General features: G+C 34.8%; 1 protein-coding gene across 3 annotated transcripts in view; it reads right to left on the bottom strand.

The window, feature by feature from the left end:
* Positions 1-228: 228 nt before the first annotated feature.
* The window catches only part of LOC143346032 (arginine kinase), a 184607-nt gene continuing 167959 nt past the window's right edge, over positions 229-16876 (bottom strand). For all 3 annotated transcript variants that reach the window (XM_076773753.1, XM_076773751.1, XM_076773752.1), the window contains exons 4-5: positions 12908-13209; positions 229-805 (exon numbers count right to left, since the gene is read on the bottom strand). In XM_076773753.1, the coding sequence (XP_076629868.1) occupies positions 641-805; positions 12908-13209 (467 nt within the window). In that variant the 3' untranslated portion in view covers positions 229-640. The remainder of the gene's footprint in view (positions 806-12907; positions 13210-16876) is intronic.

The following is a 16876-nucleotide window of genomic DNA, read 5'->3' as shown; positions in this document are numbered from 1 at the left end:
TTTTTTATCAGTCCCCCTTCTCTTTAATTCTAATTCATCATTGACTCTACTTAGATATTTTATACACTATTACGTTACAAAATAAACAAAATGAAATTTCTATGTAAATTTACCCCACAGTAACTTAAAAAGGGTTATTTGAGAACAAAGAATAACGAAATCGTTCGAAGCTTCCGAAAAGTGGCACGTACAATCAAAACTACCTGCTTATTTTAATTATTATAACGAGTATATTTATTCGTTGAATAATTTCGTACACGTAACAATGGGCGCGAAACGCAATCGTTTTTCATATTACAACAAACATCGAACACCGTGAACTCCGTAACAACAATATCCAGGGAACAATAACAAATTGATATTTCTTTGGTCCGAGTTCGAGGGAGAAAATGTGGTGGATGTTTCGAGCATCGGAATGAATGAGCATCGGTTTAACTTGTCGATAACTGCGCTTCGAAACAGCCCGCGTTCTCCCTGGTCTCGTAACGGCAACATGTTGACGGCGCACAGAAACATTAATCGATAAACTTTCAGACGTTGCGATTCGCAAGAATTACAAGAACAATGGTATTGAATCTAATATAATCGATGAAACGTTTTGCAGGCAGACGTTACGAACACTTTGCCCCGACACCGAGCATTACGACTCGCTTTCTTCCAGTTGTTTCTCCTGTTTGATCAACTCGAGTACGCCGTTTCTCATCTCGAAAACCACTTCTCGCTCGGTCAGACCCAGCCGTCGTTTGTTGCTGATATCGTACACCCCTCCTTCGCTCTCGGTGTGCTCGCCCCTGGTGCCTCGAATCTGAATATTTTATGCACGGTGAATTTTCGCTCGGTTATTTTTAACTAGTACTCGGTAGATTAATAGAGAAAAGAATTCCCACGCTCGAAACACAGCGGTGGACAACAAGTACAAACGCCAGAGCTATTGGAATCAATTTCTGGCGTGCAGGGTAAACTACCCTTAATCGTGACAACCCTTCAATTATTAACACCGATTTAAGAGTGACTAAAATGTAAGAGTACTTCTAGGAACTAAAACTGAAATTGTAATCAATATTTTCGTAATTTACAGATTTTTATATTGATTTTGTTCAATCTTGAACATACAAGACCAATCGTGATGAGTGTCTTTGTAACTTGCTGATTTTTATATTGATTTTGTTCAAACAAACAAGAACAATTATGATGACTGTTTACTACCTTGCAGATTTTTATATCGATTATTATTGATTATTATTTTTATATTGAACTACCTTAAATCGTGACAATCCTTTAATTATTATCATCGATTTAAGAATGACTAAAATGTAAGAGTACTTTTAGGATCTAAAATTGAAATTGTGATCAATGTTTTCGTAATTTACAGATTTTTATATTGATTTTGTTCAATCTTGAACATACAAGACCAATCGTGATGAGTGTTTTTGTAATTTGCTGATTTTTATATTGATTTTGTTCAATCAAACAAGAACAATTATGATGACTGTTTACTACCTTGCAGATTTTTATATTGATTATTATTGGTTATTATTTTTATATTGAACTACCTTAAATCGTGACAATCCTTTAATTATTATCATCGATTTAAGAATGACTAAAATGTAAGATTACTTCTAGGATCTAAAATTGAAATTGTGATCAATGTTTTCGTAACTTACAGATTTTTATATTGATTTTGTTCAATCTTGAATATACAAGACCAATTGTGATGAGTGTCTTTGTAACTTGCTGATTTTTATATTGATTTTGTTCAATCAAACAAGAACAATTATGATGACTGTTTACTACCTTGCAGATTTTTATATTGATTATTATTGATTATTATTTTTATATTGAACTATCTTAAATCGTGACAATCCTTTAATTATTATCATCGATTTAAGAAAGACTAAAATATAAGAATGCTTGCAGATGTAAAGCTAAAATTGTGATCAATGTTTTTGTAAGTTACAGATTTCTATATTGATTTTGTTCAAACAAACAAGAACAATTATGAATAATATAAAGGAAAACAATTGTAATGAATGTTTCTGTAACTTATATAGATTGTTATATTGATTTTGTCCAAATTTGTATTAAAAATGTTCTTGTAATTCTTATTGGTAAAACTTACGATTGTTAAATAATTCAAATACAAGAAATATAAAAATAATTATGTTTGTATACATTGAATTCATGTGACAAAAATCGCGACAAAATTAGGAAAATCAATGTCAATAATGGGCAAACAGTTGTATTCATAAAAATCAATTTGAAATTACAAAATAAGATTATAATGTTTAATTTTTAGAATTTTACTAGATGGATAATATAAAATTTTAAAAATCGAAAACTCGAATCTGATCACTTCTTTTATGCGACTTTTAGTTATGATGATACACTAAAGTGTTAGTAATTAGGTAGTTTACACTATGTTTATTTACAGTTGAGGAGCTCATTGAGAAAGTGGTACAATTATATTTTTTCCAAAAACAAGCTAAATACAAAAAATGATTTATGTAATGCTATTTTACATTGAATTTATTCTTTGCACTTTGTACTTCCTTTAAGTATTTTATTTTTAGTAATATAATCTGTATCATATTATTACTTATTCCTTCAATTTATTAATTAAAATTATTACAAAATTCATATTTATCTAGAAAAAAAACAATATAAATATTTTTAATAACAGTGGCATTAACTGTGCCAGTTATATTAATCAGAAAAGAACATTATTATTTGAAAGATATATGTATAATATGAGAAGAAATTATTATTTTGTATTTTCCGGTCATCCGGTTCGAAGGACCAATGTTACGGTTTGAAAGGAACTGAGAATTCCACTAGTAGGACCCCTTTTTTAAGGGGCGATACTCGAGGAAGCCGGCTTTCGGATTGAGTGAAGAAATGAAGTTTTTATCACTTTTAATTATGTATTTACAATGTACACTAAAATACTTAAATATACAATTTTACACACACTGAACGAAAGAACTTTGATTTGATGTCGATTTGAACAATACACGAATGACACAGAGGTCGGTTTGGTTTGGAGGTTATTGCTTGGCTGTTCGAAACGAATCTGAATGTTACAACGGCCTCATGAGCCGCGTGTTCGAGCTCGCGACTTGTAAGTCAATATTTTGGCACAAGAGTCCGCGTATGTCGATTTACAAAAGACGCGGTTCATTCGAAACAACATTAATTAAAAAGACACAAAATTACGTGTATAATAGTGGTGGATTTTCATAATTTTACTGACATAGAAAATCAATTTTAATAAAAAAAAATTCAAACAGTAATGATTATCCAGAACAAGTAATTTTTCCAATAAGAGATCTACTAAAAATTTTGATGGAGTGTTTTTGTTTCACATTAAAAATAGGAACGTTATATGCATGTATAGGAGTTCCAATCATTTAGTATCATTTTTGTGGAAAGAAAAATGTAATAGCAGTCCCGTTTCGGCATTCGACGCGATCGGACGTGTTATTAAATACTTCGTACCGCTGACGAGTGAACATACAAGTGACGACGCCAAGCTGTGTTGGTGAGACCAACAAACCGGGTATACATACGTGACGTGTGTGCGCGTGTGTGTGCCACCATGTCGCTGAATAAGATTCACCGCAAAGAAGAATCCGCTACCCGCGAAGATTGCCACCAAAGTGATAGAAACCCATGTACTCCAATGGATAAAAACCATAACATTTCAAACAACTCCACCGATTCAAAAGTATCATACACAAACATCATGAAACAAGAATACATCTCAACCCAAGACCATGCCATAATACTACAGTCAGTTGATGGCATTACAATAAAAGAATACGCTCGAGCCATTGGAAACATAGTAGAACCTAAAGCAATCAAATTCCTATCAAGAATATCCAACAGTAGAATTTGCATGTACTTGGATAGTAAACACATGGTTACAAACCTAACACATAAACATAAATCGGTAAACATAAACAATATAAATGTTGACATCAGACCGATGGTGCTACCGGCCCAACGAATTATACTATCTAACGTTGCACCTATAATTCCCAATCCTCAAATCGAGAACATCTTTAAAAACAACAATATTAAACTTCTTTCGAAAATTACTCCGCTAAAAGCAGGAATTACCGATCCAGACCTGTCTCAGATTCTAAGCTTTAGGAGCAGGTTTATGTCGACCCGGAAGAAGCCAAACGTATACCGAGCTCCTTCACAATTACACTAGATAACAACACGTATAGAATATTTTCCACAACAGAAAAACAGACATGCTTCAATTGTCAACAAGAAGGACACATTGCAAAAAAATGTACAAACACGACAAACACTAACAAATCAGATTCATACATCCATTTACACACAATTTCGAATCTATCCCCATACTCGCCTCCTACCGACCACGCACCTGAAATTGAAATGCAAACTGAAACAGACATTACTAATGAAACCGCACCACCAACACAAAATATCCCTGAAATAGTCGAACCCAGGAATGAAGAAACAGAAGGTCCAATAGAAAATAAGACAGGAAACAAGAGATCACTATCCTCAACGTCCGAAGAAAGCATAATAAACCCAGTAAAATTAAGTGATCTCAACCTGGATACCAATGGCCCAACTCGGCAAATAATGGAAAAACGTCTTAAGGCCCCCGAACCAATCTTCAAAAAACCCAAAGCCCCCAGTCGCCTGCCTTCTCGATAGATAGAATTTACGAGATGCTCGAACCAGCAAAAGAGTATATCGACGACAAGAAAAATAACCAAGTTTTGGATTACCTCCAATTGAAAAGCTTTCTGGAAAATGCAATAGGGGCACACAACCCGAAGGAAATTTCCAAACAGTACACCAGCAACATGCCAGCCTTAGCTGAATTAATAATTAGAATCCACCCCCTACTCAAAGAACGGTCAATCAAAATTAGAATACGCAAGTTGCACCAGAAAATGGTTTGGAACCCATCTGAGCAATCACAACTCAACTGGTCATCGGAGGTAGAAGATGATCTATCAAGCTAGGTAACAACTAATTATTACCAAGTAGCCTACTAATCAACAGCCAGTCACACTATGAAAACAATTATTCAGTGGAATATAAACGGATATCACGCTCACTTCGAGCAACTTGAAATTATTGTCAAACAGCACAATCCAGATATCCTATATCTTCAGGAAACAAATTTCAAAAAAAACCATAATCCATCACTGAAAAATTACAGCCTCCTTGTCAAAAACAGAGAAAACAGCAACTTCGCCAGCGGTGGAGTAGCTATTGCAATTTCCAACAAATACTCAATAACTGAAATTCCGCTAAAAACAAATCTGGAAGCAATTGCAACGACCATCCACTTTCTGAATAAAATCAATGTTTGTAATGTTTATTTACCAAATAGCCAACCTCTTCATCTCCAAGATATACAAAATTTAATAGAATAAATACCTCCACCTATAATTTTAACCGGCGATTTCAACAGCCACAACCCTCTGTAGGGATCATCTAGATTTGACGCCCGTGGAAAGATAATTGAGAAGTTACTGCAAGACCCAAAACTAATTTTACTTAACACAGGGCATTCCACACACTTTAAAGCAAGCAATGGTTCCTTCACTGCAATCGACTTAACCATCTGCGATTCCAAACTGGCTCAACGCATAGAATGGAGTGTGATAGAAGACCTACACGATAGCGATCATTTTTCACTCACTGTAACCTATGATGACAATACCACCTACTGTCAACCGTCGCAAACTCCTAAGTGGAATTTGAACAAAATTGACTGGGAAATATACCGAAACCAAATCAATAAATCTCTTACGCCAATAATCAATAACACAATTAACCCTACTAAAATTAACGATATCGTTAGTGATTTGGAATCAATTATTACTAATGCAGCAAAAGTGGCCACCGGTTTCACTGTAATAAAAGTTCCAAAAATACGCAAAAAACGTTTGACTCCCTGGTGGAACAAAGAATGCGAAAGTGCGTTAAAGAACAGTCATCACGCCTTCAACAGGGTCAAGAAGAATCCTTCTACCGAAAACCTAATAGAGTAGAAAAAACACCGTGCCAAATTCCATAGGGTAATCAAAGAAAGTAAGAAACAATCTTGGAATGTATATGTTTCATCTATAACAAACCAAACTCCCCCTAAACAAGTGTAGCAAAAGATCAAACAAATAAATGGGAACAACCCTTACTTCGGAATTCAATACCTCAAAACGGACCAAAATCAAATGGTGACTAGCGCAAAGGAAATTGCCAACACCCTCGCCGAGAAATTTAAATCAAACTCTAGTAGTAATAACTACCCCACAGCCTTTCTTTCAAACATTACTGAACGAGAGAACGAAGTAAAGGAGAAGCTTCGCCGTAGGGACAAAAAGGCAATAGACCCAGTAATAAACTCCGATATATCTATGAAAGAATTAACCATCTGCCTTCAATTATCGAAAGACTCATCGTCTGGCCCAGACAACATTCCTAACAGACTACTGAAAAATCTCCCCATGAGTGCGAAAAGCTATCTGCTTCAAATACACAACTGCATATGGTCACATGAAGTCTTCCCTGATAACTGGAAGAAAGTCATTATAGTCCCAATCCTCAAACCTACGAAAAACAAACACGAACCTGAGAGCTACCGCCCAATTGCACTAACTAATAATATGTGCAAACTATTTGAAAAAATTATCAATAGAAGGTTCTGCTGGTTCCTTGAAAGTAACAATCTTCTATCTCCAACTGAATGTGGATTTCGCGAATATCGCTCCACAATGGATGTACTCACCAGTGTGCATACAAATATATGTGACGCCTTTCAAAATAACGAAGCTTTAATTGCAGTATGCATGGATATTGAGAAGGCATACGACATGGTCTGGAAACCAAAAATCATAAACTCTCTCATCGAACTAAACATCAACGGTCCCATGCTATCCTTCATCATTAATTTCTTATCGAATAGGTCAATCCAAGTAAGAATCAATAGCACGCTATCAGATCCGATGGAAGTCGAAAACGGTGTACCCCAAGGTTCGGTGCTCAGTGTCACGCTATTTTTGCTTGGAATCAACGTCATAACAAACGGCGTAAAACCACCCGTAAATGCTGATTTATTTGCGGACGACCTCACACTAACGTGCAGGGGGAAAAATATACAAACCCTAAAAGAAATCCTACAAACATCAATCGACAACCTACAAGAATGGTCCCATAGGCCTGGTCTCAAATTTTCTCCGCAGAAAACCCAATGCATATTGTTTTTCAACAAACCCCATCGAGAAACGCCAACCTTAACTGTAGGGAATAATGAAATCAATTTTGTTGACAGCATCAGACTCCTTGGACTAATTTTTGATAGACGACTATCCTGGATCTCCCATATAAAACACCTAAAATATTCCTGCCTAAAAAGGTTAAACATCATCAAAATTCTGGTCAGTCACAACTGGAACTTCGACTAAGAAATCCTACTCAAAGCATATCAAGGTTTAATCAGGTTCAAGATTGATTATGGCTGTATCGTATACAATTCAGCGAAACCGCATATTTAAAAAATGATTGACCCCATTCATAACGCGGTACTGCGATTGTCTATGGGACTATACCGCACATGTCCTATCAGTGGTGTGCTATTTGAAACTGGTGAGATGTCACTGGAGCAGAGAAGAAAATTCTTAAGTATAAAATACGCACTGAAAATGTCATCTACTCCCAGCAACCCCACCTACCACTATATATTCGACAATAGATATTATGAGTTATACGAAAAAAAAACAAATTTGCCATCACTACTGTATGTTACAATTAAAAAATACCTCCCTTCAATTACGATACAAAAAACAAGTACTATAGAACGGAAGCAAGACAAAATCCCTCCCTGGCGGACCAAAACCCCGGAAATAGACACTACTCTAGCCGACTGCAACAAGAACCTTAGATTAAGCCTCGAACATAAGACCAGGTTCCTAGAACTAGAAAGAAAATACGCATCTTGCAAAAAATTCTTCACCGATGCATCCAAAACTAAACAAGGAGTAGGATACGCCATCATTACAGAAGATAACGTTATCAAGAGACGTCTACCTACTCAAACATCTATTTTTATCGCTGAAGCCTACACAGTACACGACGCACTTATACATATACACGCCTCCGATTCTCAAAACCACGCAATTTACACTGATTCCATGAGCGTAGCCCAAGCCTTAACGAACACCGCCAAAAGAAACCAAAACGAAATCATTAAAAATAGCTTAATGCTATATACGGAACTCGTCTCTTCCAAGAAAAAGATATCCATCATATGGGTCCCCTCACACCAAGGAATAACTGGCAACACACAAGCTGATTCGAGGGCCAAAGAAGCAGTCATCCTCCAAATGGAACAACACCCAATCCCTATCTCACTTCAAGAAATTATTCATCACGAAAAAGGAAAAATTAAAGATGAATGGAACAACACCCAATCCCTATCCCACTTCAAGAAATTATTCATCACGAAAAAGGAAAAATTAAAGATGAATGGAACAACATATGGAAATCGAAGCCATCAAAAATCCATAGTCTAGTTACAAATTTTTTTCAAGATATCCCCCGCAGCCACATGAGCAGAAAAGAAAGAATAGTACTCTCTCGTTTGAGAACTAGTCATTGCAAGATAACACATGAATTTCTTATAAAGAAAACCGACTCTCCCTTCTGTTGCGAAGTTCCACTTACAGTACACCACCTTTTATATAACTGCCAAAAACTTTCTACTCAGCGACTCAAATATAAAATCAATCCTAACACGGCCCTTACGTCCGAAGAGCATATAAGAAACACCATAGAATTTCTTAAAGAAACCAACCTCTTCCACAAAATCTAAAACCAACACAGAAACCCGTCGCTAATGACCACGATGTTGATGCGACGTAAAACTTTATATAAAAAAAAAAAAAATGTAATAGTTGTATATTAATCATTAAAGCAAGATGTCGTTGAGAATTGAATTCACCACTTGCGTTCATTAAACAGCAGAGTTTTCGCGGTGATCTGATAATGTTGGTTTAATGTATTTGTTATCGTGAACGTGGCGCGTCGAAAATTCACACAAATTAAATATAGGGAAATTATTATCGAGGGAACACGAGAAATTCCGCGTTTTGCCGTGCGTTTAACGCACAATTGACTAATTATATATTCCCTTCGGACGGTCAGAACTTTATTCTTCGAACCGAGAATGAAAATTTTGTAATCGACAGCTCGATTATTATTTGAAAATCAGTTAAAAATGAGGGGGAACAATTTCAATCTAATTACACGTTTGAATACCAGAATATTTCATTCAGAATATGATTTTCGTTACGTTCGTAAACGATGAAAACAATTGACCGGATTTCTATAGGTATTCACGCGTTCGATCGATATTGACGATTTAGTAAGGAAGTTTTCTTTTAATTCGTTCAAAAAATATTCGTTTCACGATCAAACCTTCCACCGGGAATTGAAATAGATGCGATGAACCAAATAATTCTGATCTCGATGCTTTCGAGAGTTCATACTTTATTCAATACTAACTATTACCTGCGGCTTCGTTCGCGTTCAGATCGTTTCTACCAACAGTTTCCCCCCTCCCCTCCAATTGTGTTTGTCGAAAATTTATATACAACGAAAACACTTTTTAAATTTAATTGCCAACAAATTATGTCGTCAATGCTTTTGCTACGTAAGCAAATTTAAACAGGATATCGTACATTTTATAGTTGGTATTTTAAGTTGGTCCACTTTGGGTTGTTTTCCCGTAACTCTATAACAAACAGACACAACTAACTTTTATTTATAATTCAGTATTTATTCGGAGTGAAACTCTATCAAGAGATATTTAAATTTTTAACTTTTCTTTATTTATAAACCTGGGGCATTGATAAAAATCTCATACAATGGATAAAAATAACCAAAGAATACATGTATATTTAGGTCTTTTGAACGTATGAAATTAATTAAAATTACTAAAAAAATAGAGTTACTCGATCATATTTTAAAAAAATATTTTATAAGAATTAAAAATGGTAATAAACATGGACGTACAATTTATCCTGTTCCAAAACCTGAATAAATTATTTCTTTTAATAATAAAATCACAACAAAAATGTTACATTTACAGACAGGATATTTTATTTACACGAGATTGAAGTCACAATTTTAACATTTATTTCTTTTTTTCGACGAGTTAAACAAATTTTAAACGATTCGACAATTCCGACAAGAATTGCGGAACATTTCGAAACGAATTTTCTCATGATCATTAATATTTTCTGATGTTAAAAACTTGAATCGCGAGAATTCGTTCCAATTAAATCAAATCAATGTCATTAACCGTGCCCGGGAATAATTTTAATTTTCAAACTTGATCGATGTGAATCAAATACGATTTTAATTCGAGTTTATGCCAAACTATGGGAACACGCATGTTTTAAGCGCTCGTGTGCGCTTGTATGCCTATATCGCGAAGAGAAATTCGTCGACGCGCAACATTTTTTTCTTTTTTTTTTATTTCACAGTATTTAGTGTACAGTGTCAACTATATTTTTGTCGCTCGAAATCCCATTATAATTCTGCGCAGAGTGACGATAAAATTCGATAAAAACACGCCGCGGCCGGTGGAAAAAAGTTCACGCACGCGCGAAAATAAAATTGTATATTTTAGTTTTATGTGTTTTGTCCACAAGCAACGTAGATCCAGTTCAAATATTTTCCTTGCAAGCAAATTATTCATTGTTAGCGATTTATATACGCCCGATTCGTAACGATAGTTTATAATGTGTACGCTTGGGATTTGTAAATGCATTAACGACGCGTTCAGTCAATAATACGAAGATATAGACGTTTAATACAGGCAGTTAATATTAATTTCGTTTTCGAACTTGTTGCGCACGATGCGTTAAGTTTTCAACGGCCGACAGTGTTTTGACATCGACGACACGAAAACTGAAAGCCACGTGATATGATTTATTAATATTCGTCGATCGTGCACGCTTTACATCATTTCAAATCATTTAAATTTCATTTGAACTTTTTAATTGTTTCAAATTTGTATTTTATAATGATTTGGAAAAATGAATTTCGGGAATTTTGATTTCTTAAATTGAACGAATTTCGAGATACTAAATGTTACTAATTAACAGGATTCGAATGGATCGATGCGGTATCATTTTACATTCGACATGCGCGCTTTAATTTGAGATAATGTGTGTGCATAATCAGTTTAGAATTGATGTATGCAGTTTTAAACGGTATATATTAAATGTTAATTATTGGTAATGTAAACAATAGTCACCGATGCCTAATTATACGCTTTAACTTTGAATTGCTCGAAATGAACAGAATATCCTACTTGTTAAAACGAACATACTATGTTGCGAAAATTACTTTCATCCGAATTCGTTGGGCAATAAATTCTACGGATTTAAATAAAATTGAAAATATGGGAAAAATGTGAAAACCATTTCACGTTTTTAGTTTAGAATTTTGAAAATGTATGACGTGATATATTATTAACCGAAACTGAAACTATTTTACTTAAACAAACAAAATTTAATGTTACCCATTGATACCAGTACATTTAAAAAAACATTATTTTGTGTAGACAATATCTTCGATTAATATAGTATAAAAATGGTTTCACGAAACGTATTACGACGTATTCGTCTCTGTTCATTTTTCTTTGTTCGATGAAATCCACAAACCACAGACGGAATGTTTTCATTATTATCATATATCCACTGCACAAGAATAGACGAACAAAGATACGACACACGTTTTAATAGTACCCCAAATGATTATTTTCGTATAAAAAGGGCCATAGGACTAAAACAACGACACATTAATTGAAAAGACGTATCATATTTCGCTAGTGTAATCGCCAAATTTTACATTAATTCGTGTACCCTTTCCTGAAATTTGATTTCACATTTTTCATCATTTGTAATTAGCGTGTACCGATATATTTGAGAAGTAAACATTGTTTGCGTGATTCACAGTAGTCGAACGACGAAGGTCGTGGGGGCGATGTGGATTCTAAAGGTTGAAGAGCATCGTGAAAGCACAATTTTATGGACAATAGAGAGCTGAACGACTATGGAGTAGAAAGTTTCAGAACCAACGTTTAGGGACAAGATGATCTCCTGGACAGCGTGCTGAACACGAACGTAAGAAAATGTACCGTGCACTTTGTCATCGTTGCATTATTTTTAATACCGTTACAAAATATTATACTAAACTCTTAGAAGTGGAAGGTGTAGTCAGTTTTTATTATTTGTATATCTACCATACGTGTCTTTTTTTATTTTGTTGATATTTAATGTCTCTGCTGCAGGAGAAAAAATAATACGACTCTCAAAATCTCTATTTTTGTTTACAAATCGTATAATTAAGAAAAAACAGAGTGAAAGATGTTACTCTCATCCCTAATCCAATTACTGCCATTCGAACAATCAATTATGACTTCGTTCCATTGTTTTTACTATTTTAAGACATTTATTTATTTACAACATGTGTGTCTTTTTTTTTATTGATACTTAATATCTCTGTTGCAGTATTGTAGCTCACATTTCCGTTTATAAATTAGAAAAAAACAGAGTGAAAGATATTATTATCAACCCTAATTTAATCACCGACACCGCAATTAACGTCGTCTGATCAAATACTGTCAAAATAAAATCCCCTGGCCGTCGAATTCCAGTATCGACGAACAATATTTGACGATACTTTCTGTTCACGGAGAATTGCAAATAAAAACCAGAGTTGTAAATTATAAATTATGTAGTAAATATTTATCGCGAGGGGGTTGTTTTGGGGCCACGATCGTGTACGCCGAATACGTTCATCTCGTGAACGAATAAAAAAAAAATTCGCCAATTTCGTTTCTCACCTGGAGGTTGTACATGCCAGCGATTTCTTCGAATTTCGGATAATCCGCGCTCAATTTCGGCAGACGAGCGTGAACGGAGGCTCTGATGGTCGTTCCTAGGTTGGTCGGGCAGAAGGTGAGGAAGCCGAGCCTTTGGTGCCGCGAGAATTTCAGTTTCTTCCCGACTTCGGTAACCGCTTTAACAAGTCTCGCGTACACGGACGACAGGTTTCCACCCTTCTCCATCGATATCAGACGCATGTGATCCTCCTCGTTGCACCAGACGAGAAAAGTTTTCGCCTCGTTAAAATATATTCCTCTGCCTGGAAAATCGATACAGTGAGGGGAAGAAAGAAAGAGACGGCGGTACGCAGAAAGTTATTTCTTTTCGTTAAACTTTCAGAAAACGGGACGCAACCCGCCGCTTCGGAACGCGAACGTTCGTTACATATTCAATATGTCGTCGCGTTCTGCGTTTCGAACCGATCCTTGTCCCCTCCTAGACGTCGCAAAATCAGAATTTACTTAATACGCGTCCACGTTTTCGTCGTCGAACTTATATTCCATTCGGAGCCGAAGAAAAATTATTATTTGTTTGTAAGCATTCGATGAACTATTACTTGGTCTGAATTAATAAACGTACTGGGAACCTTGGTTTCGTAAAAGACAACAAGTATATGTATATACATATGTATACTTTTCTTTTATTTTCTTTTATTCCTAAATCAAACCTTTATTTACCTTTACTTCTAAAATCTAATGTATAAAATCTCTCTCTAAATATACAGAGTGTTGGGCCACCCTTGGGAGAAATTTTAATGGGAGATTCTAGAAACCAAAATAAGACGAAAATCAATAATCAAGTATTACATCGAGGAAAAGTTTGTTACAAAAATCATCTTACTTGTTAGATAAATGCAAATTTTATCCAAGTCTTAAAATTTACTTGCAGTAATAAGTTTGTTTATTTAATAAAAGTGTAACTTCTGGAGTCGCAACCAAGGTAGCCATATTTCACACACGAAACAATAGATCCATTTCCACCCCCCCTTTTTGGCTACAAAAGAAAAATAGAATTAGTAAAGAAAACGTATTTGTAACCTTGTGGAATCGTAGTTGACCAAACAAAGAACCCAACAACAATGGAAATCCATTATTCGTGAGATGTCAATTATCTTTATTTGCAAAGATTAATTTTAAATTGCGTCCAGAATTTCAATTTCATCCAGAGCCGTTCCATATTTTATTTCAATGCTTCTTTTCTTTATATCTAAATCTTTAGTTTTATTTCCTATAGTTTCCATCGAAGCTGTATTTATAAATTTCCAATTTTCTATGTTTATGCAATGCAACCGTGCGTGAAAATGATTTCCGATCTGGGCTTATACTAGGGAACTCATGAGTAAGGCAATTCTAGCAGACCCTGCCTTATACGCTAGAACATTGGATAGTCGATCGAGGAGTGTATACAGGGTGTTCGGCTAACCATGAGAAAAATTTTAATAGGAGATTCTAGAGGCCAGAATAAGACGAAAATCAAGAATATTAATTTGATGATTGAGGCTTCGGTAAAAAGTTATTAACTTTTAAAATTCTGCCTGCAGAACAGCAATCTGCGAACAGCTACGTGCGCGGGATAATAGTTCTTACCACAGATGAGGTATACGAGTAGACCATACATCCAATGTATTTTTTCACTATTTGAATTTTGAATCGTTAAAATCCTTCAGTCCGACCGGAAATTATGATTTTTTAAACATACGCATGAAATTTCGGGGAAAGATTTCTGGCCACACAGTATATTTTCGGTAAAGAATTTTTCTCTCGACAGTACGTAGGATTTCCGAGGTATGTGTATTCACTAAAAATGATTGTAATTGACCCCCGCAACCAAAAATAATTTTTCCAGAATGATTTGAAACTTTTCAATTTCGCCGAAAAATTTAAGCACTTACCGCCGTCGAATTTTCTTAAAAATTCGTTTTTGATTATTAATAATTTTGTTTGACGCCCTACAGAAAAGTTGTCTAATACTTTTTTGTAGGTACCTATGAGTTCTACTTCCAGACTACATTTTAATGAGATACACCTACTATTGTAGGAGTTATGGCTGTTTGAAAATTGAAGACCATTTTTCTCGGGTTTTTGTCACTTTACAAGGTTAAGGAACAACTTTTCGAATATTCTTAGAATTTCTACATATTCTTCACCAAAATACGCGTTGTTTGCCGTTCGAAACATTAAAATCCTTCAGTCCGTTCAGAAGTTATGGCATTTTAAAGATTCGCATGCAACATTTCTGACTATAAATTACATTTTCGATTAGGAATTTTTTTCTTGGAAATGCGTAGGATTTCGGGGATGTGCCTATTGAGCAAAAATGATTGTAATTGACCCTCGCAACTAAAAATAATTTTTCCAGAATGATTTGAAAAATTTTTTTTTTGCCAAAAAATTTCAGCACCTACCCGAATTTTTTTCGCGAAAGTCGATAGGATTTTTGGGTGCATGTGTATTCGCAGAAAATGATAAATGGGTAATTAACCCCCTCAATCAAAAATAATTTTTCTATCGACTCTCCTTAAACATTCGTTTCTAATTTTAGTAATTTTGTTTGACGCTCTACAGAATAGTTGTCTAATACTCTTTTATAGGTACCCATGAGCTCTACTTCAGAAAAAAGTTTCATTGGAATATATTCACTATTGTAGGAGTTATGGCCGTCTGAAAATTGGACCACTTTTATGGGGTTTATCGCACTTTACGGGGTTAAGGGACAACTTTTCGAACATTTTTAGAATCTCTACATATTCCTCAGCAAAATAGACGTAGCTTGCATTCCAAAACATTAAAATCCTCCAGTCCGTTCAGGAGTTTTGATGTTTTAAACATTCGCATGAAATTTCGGGGTAACATTTCCGGCCACTCATTATATTTTCGGTAAGGAATTTTTTTCTTGAAAGTGCGTAGGGATTCGGGGATATGTCTATTCACCAAAAATGATTATAATTGATCCTTGTAACTAAAAATAATTTTTCCAAAACGATTTGTAAATTTTTTTCCCCCCCGAAAATTAAAGCATCTGCCCCCTATCAATTTGTCGTTAAAAATCTGTTTTTCATTTTTAATAAATTTGTTTGACGCTCTATAGAAAAGTTGTCTAACATTTTTTTGTTGGTACCCATGGGCTCTACTTCCAGACTAAATTTCAATGAAATACACCTATTATTGTGGGAGTTACGGTCGTTTGAAAATTGGACCATTTTTATGGGGTTTTCTCACTTTACGAGGTTAAGGAATAACTTTTCGAACATTTTTGGAATTTCTACATATTTTTCGCCAAAATACGCGTTGTTTGCCTTTTGAAATATTAAAATCCTCCAATTCGTTCAGGAATTATGATGTTTTAAACATTCGCATGAAATTTCGGGGTAACATTTCTGACCAGTCATTATATTTTTGGTAAGGAATTTTTTTTTCAAAAGTGCGTAGGACTGCGATGGTATGTCTATTCACCAAAAATCATTGTAATTGATCCCCACAACCAAAAATAATTTTTTCAAGATATTTGAAGTTTTGTAATTTAATTTTTGAATAACTTTTTAACGAAGTCACAATGAAGAAATTGACATTCTTGATTTTCGACTTATTTTGGCCTCTAGAATCTCTCATTAAAATAGTTCCCCAGAGGTGGCCGAACACCCTATATATTATTAACAAAATTCTTGATACTATAAATATGCACGACTTTATCATATACGAATGATACAATTATTTGCCTGAAGAAAAATTCAAATCCAAATGCATTTTTATGCACATAATTATTTTAACGTTATTATTTTATTGTAATATGTTTTCCTAAATTGTGAAGGACTATTATGCGAAGGAATCACAGTTAGTGAAGTTTATCGATTGAAGAATAGCTGGGACTCGTGAAGTATAGTAGTGTCTCGCTTTAGGCGTCAATCTGTGGTCCGGATACTTGCAACG

The sequence above is a fragment of the Colletes latitarsis genome, chromosome 10 (genome assembly GCF_051014445.1).
Source record: "Colletes latitarsis isolate SP2378_abdomen chromosome 10, iyColLati1, whole genome shotgun sequence".
Classification (NCBI taxonomy): Eukaryota; Metazoa; Arthropoda; class Insecta; order Hymenoptera; family Colletidae; genus Colletes; species Colletes latitarsis.
Note: the sequence above shows the minus strand (reverse complement) of the source record. Positions and strands in the feature narration are given on the sequence as shown.